Consider the following 22,351-nt stretch of genomic DNA (forward strand, 5'->3'; position numbering starts at 1 on the left):
GATTCGCAGACATTCTTTTTTGATTGTATTCATCTTTTCATTTAAATAGGAAGCAGAGCTATAAGCTGAGAGTGATGATGCTCTCAGAAGTGTGACAGGTTTGAGGAGAAGATATGGAATGATTACTCTTTTAGAGTCCAGACTGGAGGAGAGGAAGATACTGATTGGACTAAGGAAATCTAGTTCTCTTGCTGTCCCCAACACTGTGAGTCCTCTTGAAGTTGAGTGATAGGTATTTTAAAGTGAGATGCATTCAACATGGTTGGGAGCAGGAAATCATGAGTTTTATTTTGGACATGTTTATTTTGAGACATCTGAGTAGAGCGCTGGGTAGGAAATGGTTAGGAAATGAGGTGGGGGCTAGAATGAGTGGTCTGGGATGGAGATGTGGGAGTAGTTGGCAGATGGGTGGTATGTAAAATCATGAAACTAGAAATTGCTCACAGGTGGGAGAAGTATAGAACAGCATAGGATCAAGCCTTGGAACTCCGGCATTAGTGGAAGAAGATGACAGCAAAAGAGACACAGAAGAAGTAACCAGAATAGTGGGAATGAAACAGGAAAACTGTTTGACAGAATCTAACATCCAGACCTGATTAAAGACACTTTGTAAACTAGGAGTAGAAGAAAATTTCCTCAGCATGATAGCATCATACTCAATCATGAAATGCTTGAGTACTTCCCCCTAGGATCAGAACCAGACAAGAATGTCCTGTTCAGTGTTGTACTGGAGGTCTTAGCCTACAGTAGCATTTAAAAAGTTGCCATTGATATGTGGTGGTAGTGCCTAGTTTGTGGCTCTTTGCAAATATAATGAGCAAGGATAGTGAGTCACATTAATTTAGAAGTGAGAGTAAATATTTCCCTCTTGTTGTTTCTTAACTAGGTCACTTTAGGTGGGCTGTTCATGTCTTACCTCCATTTTATACCAGTATTTTAACGTTCTCCTTACTGATTTGTCAGACATTATATACTTCATCTGTCATGTATACTTAAATACAAATGTAAGCAGAGAATTTTCTTTTTTTTTTGGTGGGGCCAGGGTTGGTACACAGCATGTGGGATCTTAGTCCCTGACCAGGGATCAGATCTGTGCCCTCTGCAGTGGAAGCATGGAACCTTAACTATTCTAAAACATAAGAAATATTTATTTGTTCAGTAAGTGCATAATTAAACACATTCTTTTAGCCATATCATGTTAAATCTAACTCATTATCTATTTGGGAACAATCTTATTTTGCACATAAATATAAGTATGAAGTTCAGACATTGACTATTTTTTTTGCAAATAGCCCATCAAATGTAAAAATGGACCATCCCCCATCACTGATTTGTGATGTCTCTTTTGTCATATATTGACTTCTGCTTTATGATAGGGTGTGTTTTTAGATTTTTCTTTTCAATTACTTTAGCTTTGTATTACATTTTAACTCTTCATTCCTCCTGATCTCTATCCCATGTATATATTTGCTGCTCTCAGCCATTAACTATTCCAGATTAATTGGTGAATAAATAGGTCAGTCCCCCTACTCCTAAACATGGACTGTGTTTCTGTTTATTCAAGTTTTTTTTTTATAATGTATTCGGAAAAAGTTACTTTTGATATCTCGGTCCTTTAGGTTTCTTTACAGATTCACATATTTCCTATTGTTTTCATAAAGAGCTGATACTCCCTTCATTTTATGTCCTGTTTTCTGGTATATAGAAATGTTACTCATTTTTATATATTTACATTGTCTCTAGCTACCTTAATGAACTCTTATTAATTCTAAGAGGTTTTTCAGTTGACTTACTTCAGTTTTCTAGATAAACAAAGATGTTCTACATTGAAAAGTAATTTTATTGTCTACTTTCTAAACAGCCTTTTCTTATTTCCATTTCCCACTTTATTTCATTAGCTAGAAAGACCATTAATTAAGTAATGATGACAATAGGTATTCGGTCAATAACATCTTGACTTTTTTAAAGTAAATGATTCTAGAGTTTTCCCTAATAAGTGTCATGTTGGATGATTATTCAAAGTATTATTTTAAGTATCTTTCTAGTCCCAATACCAGAGAAGGCAATGGCACCCCACTCCAGGACTCTTGCCTGGAGAAATCCCATGGAGAGAGGAACCTGGTAGGCTGCAGTCCATGGGGTCGCTAAGAGTTGGACACGACTGAGCAACTTCACTTTCACTTTTCACTTTCATGCATTGGAGAAGGAAATGGCAACCCAGTCCAGTGTTCTTGCCTGGAGAATCCCAGGGACGGGGGAGCCTGGTGGGCTGCCATCTATGGGGTCGCACAGAGTCGGACACGACTGAAGTGACTTAGCAGCTAGTCCCAATACATCAGAAAATAGTATTTAATTTATTATGTCCCACAGTTTTGTAATCAAAACAAGAAAGTTCACCTTAGACAAGGTGCTTTTCCTCCATTATACTGTATGAGAAAAGATTACAGAACAAAGGGAGCAATTTTCTCTTTGTAAGGGAAAATTATCTTAGTATTTAAAACATATAATTAATTCCCTGCTGGTGTTTACTTGGCCCTCTTAAGAAACATTTTCTTCAGCCAGGTATTCTTACAAGGTCTAGCTCCACTCTGAGTCATTGATAACATTAGTGAATTAATGAGTTAATTAATGAAGAGTAGTCCACAATCTTGAATCACCCAGTGGGAAACAAAGGGAAGAAGGAAAAGAGGTCAAAGAACAAGGCTGGAAATGATGAAAATAGGGGAGACCATGGTGTAACACATGGGAAAGCTAGGATACTTTTGACAAGTAATTTATTGTCCAAACCCATTCACTTTTGAAAGTGAAAGTTAGTGAAAGTTAAGTTGTTCAGTCATGTCCAACTCTTTGCGACCCCGTGGACTGTAGCCCACCAGGCTCCTCCATCCATGGGATTCTCCAGGCAAGAATACTGGAGTGGGTTGCCATTTCCTTCGCCAGGGGATCTTCCTGACCCAGGGATCGAACCCAGGTCTCCTGCATTACAGGCAGACGCTTTAACCTCTGAGCCACCAGGGAAGCTTTTGAAAGTAGTGGGCTATTAATAGTAACTGGGTTGGCCTAGTCTTCAAAACCTACAATCTATAATTGATAGTTTTGATAATTTATCCCTTCCAGTTAGCTGGGAGGAAAGAGGAATTAGTTATACCAGTCAAGTGGGTCTGATTCTTCTTTAGTTTTTTGATTACAGTCTTTGAGGGGTAATTTGATAGCCTCACTCTTGGATACCCCTCCAATATATTGGGAATTACAGACATGACCTGAAGACATGCGGTTTCTGTAGCACCGAAAAAACATGATCCCAAACTCCTGCTCTCAGGTACGATGCCCAAATGACTCTGTGATAGCTGCTGTCCTACCTCGCAGATCTCAACTCCATCACTACCAGTTTCCCCTGTCCTTGCTTACCTTCAAAGTTGCATTACTATGAACACATTTATTTCCAATAACCCATAAGCACCTGTACCTAGAGATCTTCCTAATGATTCTCTCAGCTCTTTTTCAAACTACTTTCATTATTTATTCATTCAGTGAATATATCAAAGGATCTGAAAGGTATTTCTCCAAAGACACTAGGGGTCAATAAGTACGTTAACAGACAATATCATGAGCCATCAGGGAAATGGAGATCAAAACCACAGTGAAATATCACTCCACACCCACTGGGATGGCTGTTATTTAAAAAATGGAATAGGGAGAAAGGGAAAACAAGTGTTAAGGATATGAGGAAATTGAAACTCTCATATATGCTGGTGGAAATGTAAAATGGTTCAACTGCTTTGGAAGATAGGCAGTTCCTCATAAAGTTAACCATATGACCCAGCAATTCCATTCCTAGTTACATATAAAAAAACAGTGGAAATAAATGAAACACATATGTAAATATTCATAGCGTTATTCATAATGACCAAAAAATAGAATTCATATGTCTGTAGCTGATAATTGAATAAAGAAAATGTGGTAAATTCATATAATGGCATATTATTTGTCAGTAAAAAGGGTGAAGTACTGATACATTTTATAGTGTGTATGAGCCTTGGAAACATGTTAAGTGAAAGAAGCTAGTTCCAAAAATATACATATTAATACGATTCCATTTATAGGAAAAGTCCAGAATAGGTAATTCATAAAAATTTACCAAAATACATAAATTTAAAAAATCACAAAGTTAAGTTAGTGGTTGCTGGAAGAAAGGATTAGGAGAAATAGGGAGGGACTGCTAGTGGATATGGAGTTTCTTGTTGGAGTGATAGAAGTGTTCTAAAAATGACTGTAGGACTGGAAAAGGTCAGTTTTCATTCCAGTCCCAAAGAAAGGCAATGCCAAAGAATGCTCAAACTACGGCACAGTTGCACTCATCTCACACGCTAGTAAAGTAATGCTCAAAATTCTCCAAGCCAGGCTTCAGCAATATGTGAACCGTGAACTTCCTGATGTTCAAGTTGGTTTTAGAAAAGGCAGAGGAACCAGAGATCAAATTGCCAACATCCGCTGGATCATGGAAAAAGCAAGAGAGTTTCAGAAAAACATCTATTTCTGCTTTATTGACTATGCCAAAGCCTTTGACTGTGTGGATCACAGTAAACTGTGGGAAATTCTGAAAGAAATGGGAATACCAGACCACCTGACCTGCCTCTTGAGAAACCTATATGCAGGTCAGGAAGCAACAGTTAGAACTGGACATGGAACAGCAGACTGGTTCCAAATAGGAAAAGGAGTACGTCAAGGCTGTATATTGTCACCCAGCTTATTTAACTTCTATGCAGAGTACATCATGAGAAACACTGGACTGGAAGAAACACAAGCTGGAATCAAGATTGCCGGGAGAAATATCAATAACCTTAGATACGCTGATGACACCACCCTTATGGCAGAAAGTGAAGAGGAACTCAAAAGCCTCTTGATGAAAGTGGAAGTGGAGAGTGAAAAAGTTGGCTTAAAGCTCAACATTCAGAAAACGAAGATCATGGCATCCAGTCCCATCACTTCGTGGGAAACAGATGGGGAAACAGTGGAAACAGTGTCAGACTTTTATTTTTCTGGGCTCCAAATCACTGCAGATGGTGACTGCAGCCATGAAATTAAAAGACGCTTACTCCTTGGAAGGAAAGTTATGACCAACCTAGATAGCATATTCAAAAGCAGAGACATTACTTGGCCAACAAAAGTTCATCTAGTCAAGGCTCTGGTTTTTCCTGTGGTCATGTATGGATGTGAGAGTTGGACTGTGAAGAAAGCTAAGCGCCGAAGAATTGATGCTTTTGAACTGTGGTGTTGGAGAAGACTCTTGAGAGTCCCTTGGACTGCAAGGAGATCCGACCAGTCCATTCTGAGGGAGATCAGCCCTGGGATTTCTTTGGAAGGAATGATGCTAAAGCTGAAACTCCAGTACTTTGGCCACCTCATGGGAAGAGTTGACTCATTGGAAAAGACTCTGATGCTGGGAGGGATTGGGGGCAGGAGGAGAAGGGGACGAAAGAGGATGAGATGGCTGGCTGGCATCATTGACTCGATGGACGTGAGTCTGAGTGAACTCCGGGAGTTGGTGATGGACAGGGAGGCCTGGCGTGCTGCGATTCATGGGGTCGCAAAGAGTTGGACACAACTGAGTGACTGAACTGAACTGAATGGTTACAAAACTGAATATACTAAAAATCTTTGCATATTACAGTTTAAATGGGTAAATTGTTTGGCATATAAATTATATCTCAGTAAAGCTGTTGTTTTTTTTGTAAAGAAATGACTTCTTATTTTTTTGTAAAGAAGTGACTTCTTATTATTTTAGAAGAAATAACTTTTAAACTTAATAAATATTATACTTTCTTTGAAGTTGTATGTCAGGTACAGTATGCCTCAGAAAAACATTTTTCACATATGTAGTTTGAGAACGTACCAAGAGCCTAAAATGCCAAAGTTCATCCCAAGACTAAGAATGATGGGTGACTGGAACAAACATAGGCATCCTGCAGTCGGAGTAGTGATGTGCATCTATAAGGTGCATCTCTAAACAGTTAATGTTTTAACATACATTTAATGATATGGAGAAGTATTTAAACAAAGCAGGATAGTCAGTTTTATTAGCATATAATTCTAATTGTGAATTTTTTGACTTGGCACATGTACATGTGTATGTGAGGAGAAAAAGCCTGGAATATAAATGTCAGAAATTGTGAAGAGTTGCTGTCACAGAGTAGGGAGATTAGAGATAATTTGTGTTTGTTACTGCCCATAGTTCCAGTATTTCCAGTACTGTATTTCTGATGAATTGCTTCCCATTCATATGTAAAGCCTTTTGTTTAATACTTCTCTGTTTCCATCGTTGTAACTGTTTAAGTGGAGCATGTGGTATTGTGTGTCCTCATGAAATGCACAGGAGACAAAACCATAGCCACTCCACCGACCAAAGTGTCTGGCTTATTTTATTTTCTTGACTCTGAAAGAGCATACAATGAACTTTAATGTCTTTGCAGGTTATCAATGCTGCATTGGCTTTAGCAGCAAAACCACAGAGTAAACTGGCCCAAGAAAACATGGATCTTTTTAAAGAACAGTGGGAAAAACAAGTCCGAGTTCTCACAGATGCTGTTGATGACATTACTTCCATTGATGACTTCTTGGCTGTCTCAGGTAATGAGCTGATTCCCCAGAGAAGTATGTGAGGATGTGCATAATTACTTTTACCTATGTTACAATAATGGACAATCAAAACACCCCCAAGTCTGGCCAGGTAAATTATTCTAGCAATAATACTATGATGGTTTTCATTTTAATTAAAGAAAACAGCTACCAGTGACTCCCAAGCAGTTGGACATGGGGTTGGAGTTGTTCTGCTTGTGGTGGGGCTGGTCTCAATCTCAGAGGTATGAATCAGGAAACTGCCTGGAGGAAGTTGTTCTCTGTGTGGAGTAACATTTTGAAGCTGTGACCTGTACAACTCCATAAGCATCCACCTTTCTTGCTGCTGTTGTGTGTAGAAAAAACACTGACCTGCTGGACTGGTGGTTTGTTAATGAGCCTGTGAGACTTTGGAGACAGGATTCCCAGCATCATCAGCTTCAGTTTCTTTTGTAAAAATTGTTCCGCTTGGAAAGCATCTCTCTCTTCCTCAGAAATGATCGTAGTTTAACTGCCTACTTTCGAAAGACTCTGTCTGCATGATGCACAGATAGAAAACAGAGAGGAAATATTTAAGTACCATTTAATTATGAACTTGCAAAAAATAAATCTGGGTAATTCACCTCACAAAAACAGTTGATTTCATTATATAAACATAAACTGGTAATGACATAGTAAATTGCATTCATATAGAAAATGTCTGTCAACTGCAATTCCCTGTTTATCACACAGATAAATTTCAATCCATCTCCTTAGAGTTGAGCAAGTATAAATGCATTCTCCATTTAACAGGCCTCTGCTGCCCTTGGCCACGCTGCTTGCTCTCTGGAGGTGCCAGGCTTCGTGAGGCCAGTGGCCTGTTGGGCAGTCAGTGGCTGGTCCTTGTAGGGCTGAAACTACCTGTCACCCCAGGGAACCACAATCTGGAACGTGGGAGATGTGAGCGGCAATGGGGCTTGAAACAGAAGCGTTACTTAAGTACATGCACAGCACAGTCCTCCAGCAGTGACCTATATAAGGTGACACTGTGTTCTGCATACCAATGTTCCCCTGTCTCTGCTCACTCTCCTTGGGACTGGAGCATTGGCTCTGCTTGAAAGATTGGGGAGCAGGGAGTCTGTAAACTGCAAAACAAGGGGGTGAACCATGCTGCTGCAGGACTGCCAAATTGCAGGTGCTGGTACTTTAAAACAAAAAACCTATTTGCAAGCACATTTTTGCAGGTGCCAAAAATGCAGCAATTGCTTTTTTGGGAAATCTTGGCCTTCTGTTGTTTTCCCAATGAAATACTGAATTATTCTTTTTCATAGGTTTAGAGAAAAACATTCCACCTTCACAGCACACTTTTAAGCAAACAACCAATTCTGAAATCTAAATGCAAAGCCCCCCTCTGGAGATAGATATTACATTCCTAAACTTACTTACCAAGTAAGGCTTGGTCTCAAGGGATTTCTAGTCCTCTTACAGCAGAATAAAATATAATAGAATCAGATGTCCCTCATGCAGCATTCTTCAGATCAGAGAACAAAGGGGATTTTGCAGTGGCATTTAGTGGGATCCAGGCAATATCTTTAGGGTATATGACATAAAACAGAAGAACAGTAAAGAGAAATCAGATTTTCTAACAGATAACTTTTGTCTGGTGAGTATGTTCAATTTTTATGCAAATGTGGGAAAATAGAAGGGTTGACTTGATGGAAAAGAGTTCAGACAGTTTCCATTTAGCAAATAAACACAGAACAGTAGTCTCAGTCAGGAGATGGTAGTGCTTTCAGAGCATCTGAATTTCAGAGACCCTCATTAGTGTGTTTCTCTAAGGTTTTGTCATAGGCTTGCTTAGTTATCAGGTAATTAATTAATTAACAGGACAAGGCTATTACTCAAAATTCCTCTGGTTGTCACGGTGTGCTTTTCAGGGGCTTGGTTTGAAAGGAAGAGACAGGCAGATGCCTGTGTAGAGTGCTACTGGATTGATCAGTTAAGTTTTGGCATTTAGATTCCTTTATACCCTTACACACTAACCTCATCCATGGCAGCTTTAGCACTATTTATGTGGCAGATTAGACATATCTCCCCGTCTCACCCAGCAGACTGGCTTTCGTTGAGAGGAATCCCATTTTCTAGTGGGCAGGCACCCAGTGGTCCCCAGCTCACAGCCTCTTGAGAGGCGCCCCCCCCCCCCCCTCCGCAGGTTGGACAGCAGGTGCCATCTGTAGCAGCTGTGTGCTTTTAGCAGTCTTTCCAGCAGAAGCCAAGGTCTGCCCTCTCTGCCATTTCCCATCGCCCAGAGGCACAGTGGTGCTCAGTAGTCCCTCAGCAAAGTGGGCATGTTTCTGAGTAAGGGGCTGCTCGGCAACTGCCCAGCACAGGCTCTGGCTTAAGGTTGGTGCACTTCATGAAATTTGACCTAATGAAAAGTAAGAATGCGACTTGACTCCTTGGAGTATTGGTGTTTTCCCATGTCCTGGGGTTTTGTGGCCCTTTTTCAGTGGGATAGGTTTGGAGGAATATTTCCAGTAATGACTTTTCCATCAGTCCCTCTTGGAATCCATGGGGCCTGTGTGTTTGCTGTAGCCTTGTCTACTCATGAGAGCCCTTCCAAGGGTAAGTTACTTAGGGGATAGGACTGAAAGGACCCTCTGCTGTTTTAGCTCCATTATTTCTGCATATTCTGTCCCATTGGTTCCAGAAGTTCCCTTGTGCTTATTATAAGTTATATCCCAAGTTTTACAGCTTAAAAAATAATGGTCATATTGTGTATAACTTGGTAAAGCCACCAAGACCCTGATAGCAGTGTTTCATGAGGCTGCAGGGCAGGGGCAACCTGAGTCACTGTGTGTCAGGTGTGAGCCAGTGGCACTCGAAAATAAAAGGGACGTGCAAGCCACTTGAGGGAAGAGGGAGGGGCACTCGTTTTCCCTAAGCTGTTCTATTCAGAATGTTGCCTTGTAAATATTGGGGGTGATTTAGGATGCTACACAACATTCAGTAAACCATGAATATATTTATATGGACTGATTCCTTAAGGACAGTGGTTTGAAATTTATCAAAGCGATAAAGACTGTTTGAATTTCATTTGAATTGTATTTGATAAATGTTTTCCGTGGAAATGCAGTTTACTTTCTCATTTGTTTACTCAGCTTTCACGTGGAAGTTTTGATTCCCGCACCCTACCCCCTCCCTTCTTTTTTTTTTTTTTTAGGTTGCAAGTGGTTGGTTAGAGTGGTTATAATTGGGTTTATTGTTTTTTCTTAACCAAGTGCTCTTGGAAACAATATAATGCATTAGATACTTTGGGGCAACAAATAAGAGTAGTAATTTGTACTCTGCTTCATTGTCACTATGCCAAAATAATTTGGTTTGATTGGTCTAAATAAAAGGACTTTTGTACCTAGTTTTTTTTCGTTGGTTGGTTGTTTAATTACAAAACTCCAGGACTGAAGATAAGGTAGGAAAGTGGTGATATTTGATCTCTGACTCCCATGCATCCTGAATGAATAAGTCACTCAATAGTTCTGTGCCTGGTTTCCACAGTAATTAATAGTGATTTTTTAAAAAATGGTTACTATAGAGTGAGTTAAATGTCAGGCACTCAGGCTCTTCTCATAATAGTGGAGTACATTCTTTATATGGAGTATCAATATTATCATCTCTTGTGTATGCTTAAGGCTGCACTGATAAAGATATCCAGAGCAAGGGGAGGGCAGAATGGGCCCTGTTAGACATTGTGGACTGAGTGTAAGTTCATGCAGGCTTTTTGGAGAATACCATTTGGCTTGATTCCCAGAGGGCAATTAGGCATCATACATCTACTTTATACACATTTGCCTTTTGACTTAGTAATCCCATTGCTAGAAATTTTCCTGAGGATGGGTACACAGATGTTTGGCAAAATACCTTGCAAATATGTTCACTTCAACCAAAACGCCTAAGAGAAGACTAGATAAGCAAATGATGGCCCTTCGTCTGTTCAGTAGGGTACAGCACAGCCATTGACGTGGCTGAGGTAGATATGCAGAGGCAGTCCTAGAAAGATTTTCAAATGAAAACCAGATATATTAATGTCCATAATATGATCCCTTGGAGATAAGAGTGTTGTGTTTGTGTCTGTGTTTTCCTGTTTGAAGCATCTACAGATAAAGACTATATTGAACCATCAGAGTTTTTAATGGGATCCAGATTGGTGTGTCTACTCGGAATGGAGTTTCCTTAGAAATTCTGTTAAAGTAACTTATGGCTTAAGTTAGTGTGGGTACCTCCAACCCTCCTATCTTTGCATGTATGTCCAGTGGGAACTCACTTCTCCCTTAGGGCTCAAGTATAGAGAGCAGGTTGGTTGTGTCCTGGGTTCGTAGTGGCCTCAGCTGGCTGGGGCTGTCTCAGTGAGGGTAGAAAATGTTACTTCAGTCAGCTTCCTGATATAGAAGCCTTCCTTGGTGGCTAAAGAATGGCAGGCCCTTCCCTGGTTTGGGTTCGTCTGGAAGAAAACCTGTATGAATTCAAGAAAATCTAAATTGCTTTTTAAAAACTACTTGCCCAAGATGAAGGTTAATAAATCCTTGGTGAAGTTTGGGCCACTTTGTTTAATGAATGAAAAAGAATGCTGTGCTTAATGATTGCCAAAGGTGTTTTCCCACCCCAAGTAGTAATAATCCTGAAACTGGGATGAGTCTTGAAAATCAGTGATATGTGAAAACTTTGGTTCATAGTTTAATTAGCAACATTGTTTCTTTTTTTTCCTTCTCTTCCCCTTCTCCAGATGTTGTGTTAGATTCAGTAAAAGTAGCAATTTTTAGGGTTAGTATTGTAGGCAGGCTCAGTACCAGTCTGCTTAGTTTAAGTAATATGTAGATATTATTTATATAAATGTTGATATAATAAGTATATAAAAGATTTTTCTGATCTAAACATGAGCTCTAAATCCCTTTATTCTTATGATTGGTTCATTGTTGTTGTTCAGTCGTGTCTGACTCTTTGTGACCCATGGACTGCAGCATGCCAGGCTTTCCTGTCCTTCCTGATCTCCTGGACCTTGCTCAAACTTATTTCCATTGAACTCATGTTCATTGAGTCAATTATGCCATCCAGCCATTTCATCCTCTGTCGTCCCCTTCTCCACCTGCCTTCAATCTTTCCCAGTATCTGGGTCTTTTTCAGTGAGTCAGTTCTTGGCATCAGGCAGCCAAATTAATGGAGCTTCACCATCAGTTCTTCCTATGAATATTCAGGACTGATTTCCTTTACGATTGACTGGTTGGATCTCTTTGCAGTCCAAGGGACTCTCAAGTCTTCTCCAAACCACAGTCAAAAGATCAGTTCTTCAGTACTCAGCCTTCTTTATGGTCCAACTCTCATACTGTCCATGACTACTAGAAAAATGATAGAATTGACTATACGGACCTTTGTCAGCGAAGTAATGTCTCTGCTTTTTAATATTTTGTCTAGGTTAGTCATAACTTTTCTTCCAAGGAGCAAGCGTCTTTTTAGTGGCTGCAGTCACCATCTGCAGTGATTTTGGAGCCCAAGAAAAGAAAGTCTTTCACTGCATTGTTTCCTTATCTGTTTGCCATGAAGTGATGGGACCAGATGTCATGATCTTAGTTTTTTGAATGTTGAGTTGTAAGCCAGCTTTTTCACTCTGTACATTCACCTTCATCAAGAGGCTCTTTAGTTCCTTTTTCCTTTCTGCCATAACGGTGGTGTCATCTGCATATCCAAGGTTATTGATATTCCTCCCAGCAATCTTCATTCCAGTTTGTGCTTCATCCAGCCAGACATTTCTCATGATGTACTCTGTACATAAGTAAGCTGGGCTGGAAGAAGCACAAGCTGGAATCAAGATTGCCAGGAGAAATATCAATAACCTCAGATATGCAGATGACACCACCCTTATGGCAGAAAGTGAAGAGGGACTAAAAAGCCTCTTGATGCAAGTGAAAGAGGACAAAACCACTGCAGATGGTGATTGCAGCCATGAAATTAAAAGACGCTTACTCCTTGGAAGGAAAGTTATGACCAACCCAGATAGCATATTCAAAAGCAGAGACATTACTTTGCCAACAAAGGGTCCGTCTAGTCAAGGCTATGGTTTTTCCAGTGGTCGTGTATGGATGTGAGAGTTGGACTGTGAAGAAAGCTAAGCGCCGAAGAATTGATGCTTTTGAACTGTGGTGTTGGAGAGTCCCTTGGACTGCAAGGAGATCCAACCAGTCCATTCTGAAGGAGATCAGCCCTGGGATTTCTTTGGAAGGACTGATGCTAAAGCTGAAGCTCCAATACTTTGGCCACCTGATGCAAAGAGTTGACTCATTGGAAAAGACTCTGATGCTGGGAGGGATTGGGGGCAGGAGGAGAAGTGGACAACAGAGGATGAGATGGCTGGATGGCATCACTGACTCGATGGACAGGGAGGCCTGGCGTGCTGCAATTCATGGGGTCGCAAAGAGTCGGACAGGGCTGAGCGACTGAACTGAACTGAAGCACGGTGACAATATACAGCCTTGATGTACTCCCTTCCCAATATGGAACTAGTCTGTTGTGTCATGTCCAGCCAGTTCTGACTTGCTTCTTGACCTGCATACAGGTTTCTCAGGAGGCAGGTAAGGTATTCCCATCTCTTTCAGAATTTTCCATGGTTTGTTGTAATCCACACAGTCAAAGGCTTTAGCATAGTCAATAAAACAGAAGTAGATGTTTTTTCTGGAATTCTCTTGCTTTTTTTATGATCCAGCAGATGTTGGCCATTTGATCTCTGGTTTGTCTGCCTTTTCTAAATCCAGCTTATACATCTAGAGGTTCTTGGTTCACATACTGTTGAAACCTGGCTTGGAGAATTTTGAGCATTACTTTACTAGCATGTGACATGAGTGTAACTGTGCAGTAGTTTGAGCATTCTTTAGCATTGCCTTTCTTTGGGATTGGAATGAAAACTGACCTTTTCCAGTCCTGTGGCCACTGCTGAGTTTTCCAAATTTGCTGGCATATTGAGTGCAGCACTTTCACAGCATCATCTTTCAGGATTTGAAAGAGCTCAACTGGAATGCTATCACCTCCACTAGCTTTGTTTGTAGTGATGCTTCCTGAGGCCCACTTGACTTCACATTCCAAGATGTCTGGCTCTAGGTGAGTGATCACACCATTGTGCTTATTTGGGTCATTAAGATCTTTTTTGTATAGTTCTTCTGTATTCTTGCCACCTCTTTTTAATCTCGTCTGCTTATGTTAGATCCATACCATTTCTGTCCTTTATTGAGTCCATCTTCGCATGAAATGTTCCCTTGGTGTCTCTGATTTTCTTGAAGATTCCTCTAGTCTTTGCCATTCTATTGTTTTCCTCTATTTCTTTGCATTGATCGCTGAAGAAGGCTTTCTTATCTCTCCTTGCTATTCTTTGGAACTCTGCATTCGAATGGGTATACCTCTCCTTTTCTCCTTTGCCTGTTGCTTCTCTTCTTTTCTCAGCTATTTGTAAGGCCTCCTCAGACAGCAATTTTGCCTCTTTGCATTTGTTTTTCTTGGAGATGGTTTTGATCACCATCTCCTGTACAATGTTATGAACTTCCGTCCATAGTTCTTCTGGCACTCTATCAGATCTAATCCCTTTAATTTATTTGTCACTTCCATTGTATAATTTGCTTTAGGTCATACCTGAATGGCCTCGTGGTTTTCCCTTGTGTTCTTCAATTTAAGTCTGAACTGGCAATAAGGAGTTCATGATCTGAGCCACAGTCAGCTCCCTGTCTTGTTTTTGCTGACTGTATAGAGCTTCTCCATCTTCAGCTGCAAGGAATGTAATCAATCTGATTTCAGTAATGACAGACTGGTGATGTCCATGTGTAGAGTCATCTGTTGTGTTGCAGGAAGAGGATGTTTGCTATGACCAGTCTGTTCATTTATTACCCCTAAAATTGGTTTATGTGAAAAGTTCAATACATTTTATGTTTTAATAGTGCAGTGGTATAAACTCAAAGTCTCCTAATGTTTGAATTTGTTGTTGTTTTTCAGTCATTAAGTCATGTGTGAATCTTTTTGACCCCATGGACTGCAGCACCCTAGGCTTCCCCGTCCTTCACTGTCTCCTGAAGTTTGCTGAAACTCATGTCCATTTGGTCAGTGATACTGTCCAACCATCTCATCCTCTGCTGTCCCCTTCTTCTCCTTTTGCCTTCAGCCTTTCCCAGCATCAGGGTCTTTTCCAGTGAGTCATGTCTTCGCACCAGGTGGTTAAAGTATTGGAACTTCAGCTTCAGCATTATTCTTTCCAATGAATGTTCAGGGTTGATTTCCTTTAGGATTGACATATTTGATCTCTTTACAGTCAAAGGGACTCTCATTAGTCTTTTCCAGCACCACAGTTCAAAAGCATCAATTATTTGGTGCTAAGCCTTCTAGTCCAACTCTTACATCCATATGTGACTACTGGAAAAACCATAGTTTTGACTTATACAGACCTTTGTTGGCAAAGTGATGTCTCTGCATTTTAATACGCTGTCTAGGTTTGTCATAGCTTTCCTTCCAAGGAGCAAGATGCTGAATTATGGTCTTGTTAGCTGTCTTGTGGTAATTCATTCTCCCCTCCCCGCCTTTTTTTTACTGCTGTATTTTGGCTCCTTGGAAAGATATTTAATTGATGATATAAAAAAAAATTTTTTTTAAGACTTTTAGAGCAATTTGAGAGGAAGCCAAATTAAGAAGAAGGTACAAAGTTTTTCTATCTATTTTCTGCCCCTACACATGCACAGCCTCCTTGTTATCTACATCCCCCATCACAGTAGCACATTCATTATAATTGATGACCCTACAGTGACACAGCTCACTCTTGGTAGTGTACCAATGTAGCCATCATTACAGCGTCATACAGAGTGTTTTCATTGCCCTCAAAACCCTCTGTCCTCTACCTGTTCACTCTTCCCTGCTCCAGAACCTGGCAACTCCTGAGGTCCCTTCATGTCTTTTCATACCTTGATAGCACATTTTTTTTTTAAGTGCAGAATAATATTTCACGGTCTGGATGTACCACAGTATTTCAGGTTGCCTACTGAAGAACAACTCGATTGCATCGTAGTTTTGGCAGTTATGAGTAGTTATGCTGTAGACATCTGTGTGCGGGGCTTTGTATGGAATGCAATTGCTGTATCACATGGTAAGAGTATGTTTAGTTTTGTAGCTGCAAGCCATGCCTGCCATCTCCAGGGAACTACAAAATGGAGGGCCCTGTTCCTGGAGCCTGCTAGGTATCTGGAAGCCCACAGGCAGGGCATTGTGGTGGCTCTGTTCTTTGCTGGATCTGCTAAGTACTTGCACTTGCCTCTGGCTCCCCTTGAGATAAGAGGAAACAGCGTCATGTCCACTTGCTTGTTTGAGGTATCTGAGGAGGTAAAGCTATTGTAATCACTCTTCTAGACATTGTGTTATGTAACATGACTGTGTCAGCAGAGGCTGAGAGGGAAGGGTAATGACTTTTAGAAGGGAATTAAATCAGGAACCAGTCCTAGATAATGACAGGTCAAAAACATAAGGTAACCAGAATGGCAAAGAAATGGTCGGCTGTGTTTCTCGGGTTTTATTATTTATAATTTTATTTATGTATGGCTCTGCTGGGTCCTCTTTGCTGCACCTGCTTTTCTTTAGTTGCAGAAAGCGGGGGCTCCTGTTGCGGTGTGTGGGCTCTCGGGTTTCAGTAGCTGAGGCGTGTGGGCTCAGTAGTTGTGGCACCTGGGCCTAGCTGCTCCGTGGCATGTGGGGTCCTCCAGATCAGGGATTGATCCCATGCCTTCTGCATTGGCAGGCAGATTCTTTACCACTGAGCCACCAGGGGAGTCCCCATATGTGTTTTTTAAACAGATTACATTACAGTCCTGACTCTTCCAGAAAAACCAGAGCCATTAGTCTTTCACCTGTTGAGACATGAACTGTCTTGGTTTAAGAAAGGGAGCATGTCTTTAACAGACAATGCTTCTCAGATTTCTTGTGTGTCTTAAGGAAAGCTGCTTTCTGAGCAGGAAGAAAATAGCCAGACAGTGACCTGGAGACTGTGTCGCTCACCCACCAGCCCCATGCGGTGTGGGCAGCCCTGTCATGAGGGCTGTCTGTTGGTGGACTGCACAGTTCCTGGTGGTGAGAACATTCCCTTTCCCATTCTGCATCAGCCCCTGCAGATCCTCATCCATTTCAATGGCTGCACAGTGCCCATAATTTATTACTCTATTCTGGGACATTTTGGTTGCTCCCACTTCGCTATTATAGATGCGGTTAACGTGAACTCCTCATTCTGGGGTTCCCGATACCCAGGGTGAAGCTTTGTCTTTGAGGAGAAACAGTTCTGGTAGATCTTCCAAATCCAACTCCATCGAGGCTTTTGCCTGCCTTCCAGGCCCTTCTCATGTTCCAGAGTTGTCCTGATGTCTTGGTCGTTTGTCTGAATACCATTGGCATCTCCTGGAGCAAGGGGCAAGGGACTGGGAATAGTGAACCTTGTCTTCTAATTAGACTTCGGGATATAAAATCAGTGAAATTGTTTACGGGAAAGAGAAATTATCAAGGATTCTGAAAGATGGGCATCTCTGCCTGTCTCTTCTAAACCTGGAATAAAGATGGTTATTCTTGGAGGTGATTACAGGTCCAGTTTCCAGGGGAGAGTTGATCCCATGGGTAATCTGGTCTCGAGTGAAATGATGTGTGTAAAGCTTCTGGCACAGTAGCAGGCACACAGTGAGCACTGGATGAGTGACAGGTGCCAACTTAAAATTGTCCCCTTCTGGTGGGAGGCCTCCTCCCTCATTTGGCTGTTTTTGTTTGTTCCTCAGAGAATCACATTTTGGAAGACGTGAACAAATGTGTCATTGCTCTCCAAGAGAAAGATGTGGATGGGCTGGACCGCACAGCTGGTGCAATTCGAGGCCGGGCTGCCCGGGTCATTCATGTCGTAACCTCAGAGATGGACAACTATGAACCAGGGGTCTACACAGAGAAGGTGCTGGAAGCAACCAAGCTGCTCTCCAACACAGGTGCGGGATTCCCTCCCTTACCTGTGCTCCTCACACACACATGGCCCTGTGGTTAGGAAGTAGGACATTGGGACTCAGTTTGATTTTCGAACAAGAGTTCTGGAAGGTACATCAGATTGATGAGTCATTGGTCAGCCACAGTAAGACCACACAAACACGTTTCCCTTATTTGTGTCCCACAGGTAGTAATGGGAGTCACTCTAAACTCAGTATTTTAAGATGAACTTCTGAGTTATATCTCTAGTTAATGAACACACTAAATTAAGGAGGGTCCCATTCTAGCAAGGCCTCTGCTGCTGCTAAGTCGCTTCAGTTGTGTCCGACTCTGTGCAACCCCATAGACAGCAGCCCACCAGGCTCCCCCGTCCCTGGGATTCTCCAGGCAAGAACACTGGAGTGGGTTGCCATTTCCTTCTCCAGTGCACGAAAGTGAAAAGTGAAAGTGAAGTCGCTCAGTCGTGTCTAACTCTTAGTGACTCCATGGACTCCTGCCCACCAGGCTCCTCAGTCCAAATCCCAATTCAAATTCTCAGCCATCTAAATCCTGTGTTGCAGAATCTAGCCAGAGACAAAGAAGCGGATTCAAGTCTTTGTAAAATATGGCATTTAATTTATTTGAACCATAAATACCTCTCACATAGGTAGAAGCAGAGGCTCTTCATCATCCACTCTGCCTCTCTGCATCTGACTGAGGGATTTAGGAGGGCTGGTGGTGATGTTATCATCTCTCTTCTCTGCAGTCATGCCGCGTTTTACTGAGCAAGTGGAAGCGGCTGTGGAAGCCCTCAGCTCAGACCCTGCCCAGCCCATGGATGAAAACGAGTTTATCGATGCCTCCCGCCTGGTGTATGATGGCATCCGGGACATCAGGAAAGCGGTGTTGATGATAAGGGTGAGTAACTGCATTTTAGATGTTTTAACAGCTTCCTTCTTATCATTTGCTAAACTTGAGCAATGCATCATTCTGGAACTCAACAGATGTGTTGGCAGTATATTAAAACCATGAATCTAAGGGCTGTTAGGAGGAGATATGTTTAATTACGTTGTCTAAAATGACTTTTACTTGCAAGTTAGAGCCCAAACTTGGGCTGAGAAAAGGGGACCTAGTATGAGTTGAGGCTTCCTCTTGAGTTAGAGGGCAGTGACAGAAAATAAAGGCTCCTCAGTGAATTTCAGAGAAGGGAGTATTTCCCTTATTCAGGTTGAAGCTGTTCTTTACATGTAGCACTCCTCACCTCAGAGGGGTGGCAGGCAGGCAGGGCACTAGAGCCCCAGGGTGTTGAGGGGGAAGATGAGGGGCTGTGCAGCCCTCGGTGATGCTCCTGATCTCAGGGCCAAGTGTCCAAGAGCCCTCTCACCATGGCTGAAGGGAAATGCCACCCACTCTGGGCCCCATTTGACCCGTCTTCTCTGAGCCAGCGGCAGTTCTCACCATCTGAGACAGTGTCTGGGGTCCCCTGGACATGAACAATGGGGTTTTGAGAAACCAACACCTCCTCTGTGATCATCCTGTGTCTTAGGCTGGGACTCACATAGCAGCTGATCCCTCACACGCTGTTCTGAACATGAATGTGTTGCTCTGGAAGCTGAGAGCAGGACCTGTGCCAAGCTTTCCTGGGGTCACCTGGATGCCCCCAGGCTCGGGCCAGCCCTGCTGTAGCCACAGAGCCAGCATTTGGAACATAGGCCTGCTGAGTAGACGGTTGCTGGGCTCTGTTGACAGTCTAGTCATGTCAGGGAGTTTCCATTACACCTTCATGGTTTGCTGGTCAGACCTTCCAAGGTGGACAGGGTTGTGTCCCCCTTTTTACCAGAGGCCATTCCTAAGTAGTTGCATCAGGCTGGATGCATTCTGTATGCAACGTAAAAACACTTGGGGCATTACTGCACTCCTCTCGGGTAAGGAGCAACAAGAATGGCTCAAGGGTTGTATGGCTGGCTCCTGGCTGTTCCTGCAGGCCCGGGTCACCTGCACATAATGGGGGTTGGGAGGGGATCTGGGGGAGCCTGTTGCTTTCTTCACCCCTGCTGCTGTGCTGGAGAGCAGCCCATGCTCAGGGAGGCCTGGCCTCCAGAGGTGCGAAGGGATCCCTGGGTCAAGCGCACCAGTGTGGCAAAATGCAGCCCTGTTTTTCCAAAGTTCTTTGTGTGCAGACAGAGAATAGAAGAAACATTAATAATCATGAGTTGTTGAGTGTCTGAGGTGAATGCCTTTGGGGTTTTAAATGAGCTGGCACTGCACACACCCCAGGATACCTGCACATCTAGGGCCTGTTCTGTGGAAGCAGGATTCCTCCTCACATCTGAGACTCTCAGCAAGTTCCCTCATCTCTCTTAAGATGCAGATGATGGTGTTGATAGCTTTGATGGGATGAATTGGAGATAACGTGCTCAGGTCAGGACCTGGCATGTAGTAGCTGTTTCCTGTGTGCTCACTGCTGTGTTGGATCGTAAGTATGAGAGGCCCTGGCAGGTGTGGTGAGATGGAACCTGGGTGTGGTCACCTGGGAGGGCTCAGAGAGCAAGGACAAGTAGGTCTGCAGCAGCCTTGGTTCAGCTCCTTTTTGTCTTGATTTAATTCAGGAACCATCCTTCCAACCCCAGGGCCTCTTGGTTTCTTGATGTCTTGTCCTCCCCCATACTCAGCCTCTTTTGCCTACTCTTGCCTGGTCTTTGTCATAACCAGCATCTCCATCATCCCTTTGGTCAGCTGCTCCCTTTGGTTCTGTGACTCCCAACAGTGCTTTGAGTCCGTCGAGATCTTCAGCCGGTTGGTCCTCCCCACTTGCAACCCTCACTCAGCCTCTCGGGTCCTTGCCTCACTCCTATTCCAGCTTCTGTTTCATCAGTACAATCTCTCTTGCACCCTTTTACTCCCCTTATTTGCCTTTCAAAATACAACCCTAGTGAAATTCTGTCTCCTGCTGAATGTGGTGCATAAAAGTACAGTCATCTGACTGGGGTCACTGGACCCAGGATGTCAGGGGACTGTTGGTGCTACACAGCCATAGAGTCTGGGAACACTTCATACCTTCTCCCCTTTCCCCACCTGTGCCCCATCCTACCTGTCTGGCCCTGAAAGTAAAGTCACTCAGTCATGTCCAACTCTGCGACCCTATGGGCTGTAGCCCGCCAGGCTCCTCCTCCATCCATGGGATTTTCCAGGCAAGAATACTGGAGTGGATTGCCTTTTTCTTCTCCAGTGGATCTGCCCAACCCAGGGATCGAACCTGGGTCTCCCACATTTCAGGCAGACGCTTCACTCTCTGAACCACCAGGGATCCATCGTTTCCGAGGATCCTGAGGTGGTTTGAACATCTGCTCCTGGCTGAGCCTGTTCTTTGCACTGGGTCTTGTTCCCTATTCCTCCAGCACTTTTCCCCCAGCAGACAAACATGCCTTAATGTCTCCCACTGTAAGAAAATCCACTGGCCCCCTCCTCCTCAGTCTTGCTGGTTTCTCCTCATCCTTCATCTTCACAGCCCGTGACCACGGGTACACCCTGTAGCATAGTTTCTCACCTGTCTCTTTTCTGACTGTACTCATTTGCTTGGAGCATAAAGATGAGAAAACCAGCGAGAGGCTGACTCCCATGGTCCACTCCTCCAGCCACCCTGCTTGCTGCCCCTTGCTTGTCATCCCCAAAGTGAGCTCCGCATCTCTCCACCCTGCTCTCTCATCAGTTGATGGCACGTCTGTCTTCCACTTGCTTAGGCCCAAATTTTAGATTCACCTTTGATTCCACTTTTTGCCTCATACACTGAATCTGATTTATCAGCAGATCCTGTTGGGTCTACCTTCACAATAAGTAGGGATTCTGAACATGGTTACTGCCCTGGTCTAAGCCACCAGCACCTCTCACCTGGATTCATGCAGCTGCTTCTCAGTCTCGCTCTTCACATCCTTGGGTGCCTGCAGTCTTGTATCTGTGAGAGCAGGGATGTTTGTCTCTGTCATTCTGTACCTTAAGAGCCCAGAACTGCTTGCTTGGCACACAGAGATTCAACAAGTGAATGAACAGATAGAAGATAATTTGGTTTCCCTGGTAAGAACAGTTCTTTGGGCTGTGATGGGCTGTGGAGGAAGGTGGGGAAGTAGAGATCCTGTTAAGAGGCACCCCTCACTACAAGGCTCAAGTGTCTGTCACTCCAGAATCACAATGGCCAACAGCAGCTGGACCCCAGGTGTTGCACTGACGTGTAACTCACTGGTGCCTCAGGTGACCCCCACTGTCCTCACCTCCACACAGAGGGACCGGCCCAGCCTTCACGTGTGTACAAACCCAACATACTCTGGGCAGTCCGGATGCTTCCTCACAGGAAGCCCTCAGGCTGGGGTTGGATTAGGTCCTGGTGCAGATGAGGGACTCGCCTCACTGCCCTCTTGTCATAGGCCGACCGGCTGGGCCAAGAGCCAACCTCAGCTGTTCTGCCTGCTGCCCTGTTGCTGATAATTTCCCGAAGATTACATTATGTTTTAAGTCAGCAGCTAATCACGAGAGGCTGGAGGGTATACAAAATAAGAATTTTTATTTCATAATTAAAGCAAAAAAGTGATCAGTTCTTTTGGTATTTACTCAGACTTTATCTGCCATATTCTCTTTTCCTTTAATAAAAGTACATAAAAACACACTGCCTGTTTTTACTCCTCAGATCAACCTTTGCTAACTTAAGAGGAATCCCAGTATTAATTCAGTTAATTTTCTTTTTTCCATTAAAAAATGGCAAAGT

At 43.0% G+C, this 22,351-nt stretch overlaps 1 protein-coding gene and 1 non-coding gene across 6 annotated transcripts in view; one reads left to right on the top strand and one right to left on the bottom strand.

Annotated features, from left to right (window-relative positions):
- CTNNA1 (catenin alpha 1) overlaps positions 1-22,351 on the top strand; it is a 346,126-nt gene that overhangs the window by 317,775 nt on the left and 6,000 nt on the right. For all 5 annotated transcript variants that reach the window (XM_024994302.2, XM_059888218.1, XM_024994299.2 and 2 more), the window contains 3 exon segments: positions 6,471-6,627; positions 17,421-17,621; positions 18,362-18,513. In XM_024994302.2, the coding sequence (XP_024850070.1) occupies positions 6,471-6,627; positions 17,421-17,621; positions 18,362-18,513 (510 nt within the window).
- On the bottom strand, positions 2,946-3,018 carry TRNAY-GUA (transfer RNA tyrosine (anticodon GUA)). Its single transcript has one exon. It is a non-coding gene; the product is annotated as a tRNA-Tyr (tRNA).

The sequence above is a fragment of the Bos taurus genome, chromosome 7 (genome assembly GCF_002263795.3).
Source record: "Bos taurus isolate L1 Dominette 01449 registration number 42190680 breed Hereford chromosome 7, ARS-UCD2.0, whole genome shotgun sequence".
Classification (NCBI taxonomy): Eukaryota; Metazoa; Chordata; class Mammalia; order Artiodactyla; family Bovidae; genus Bos; species Bos taurus.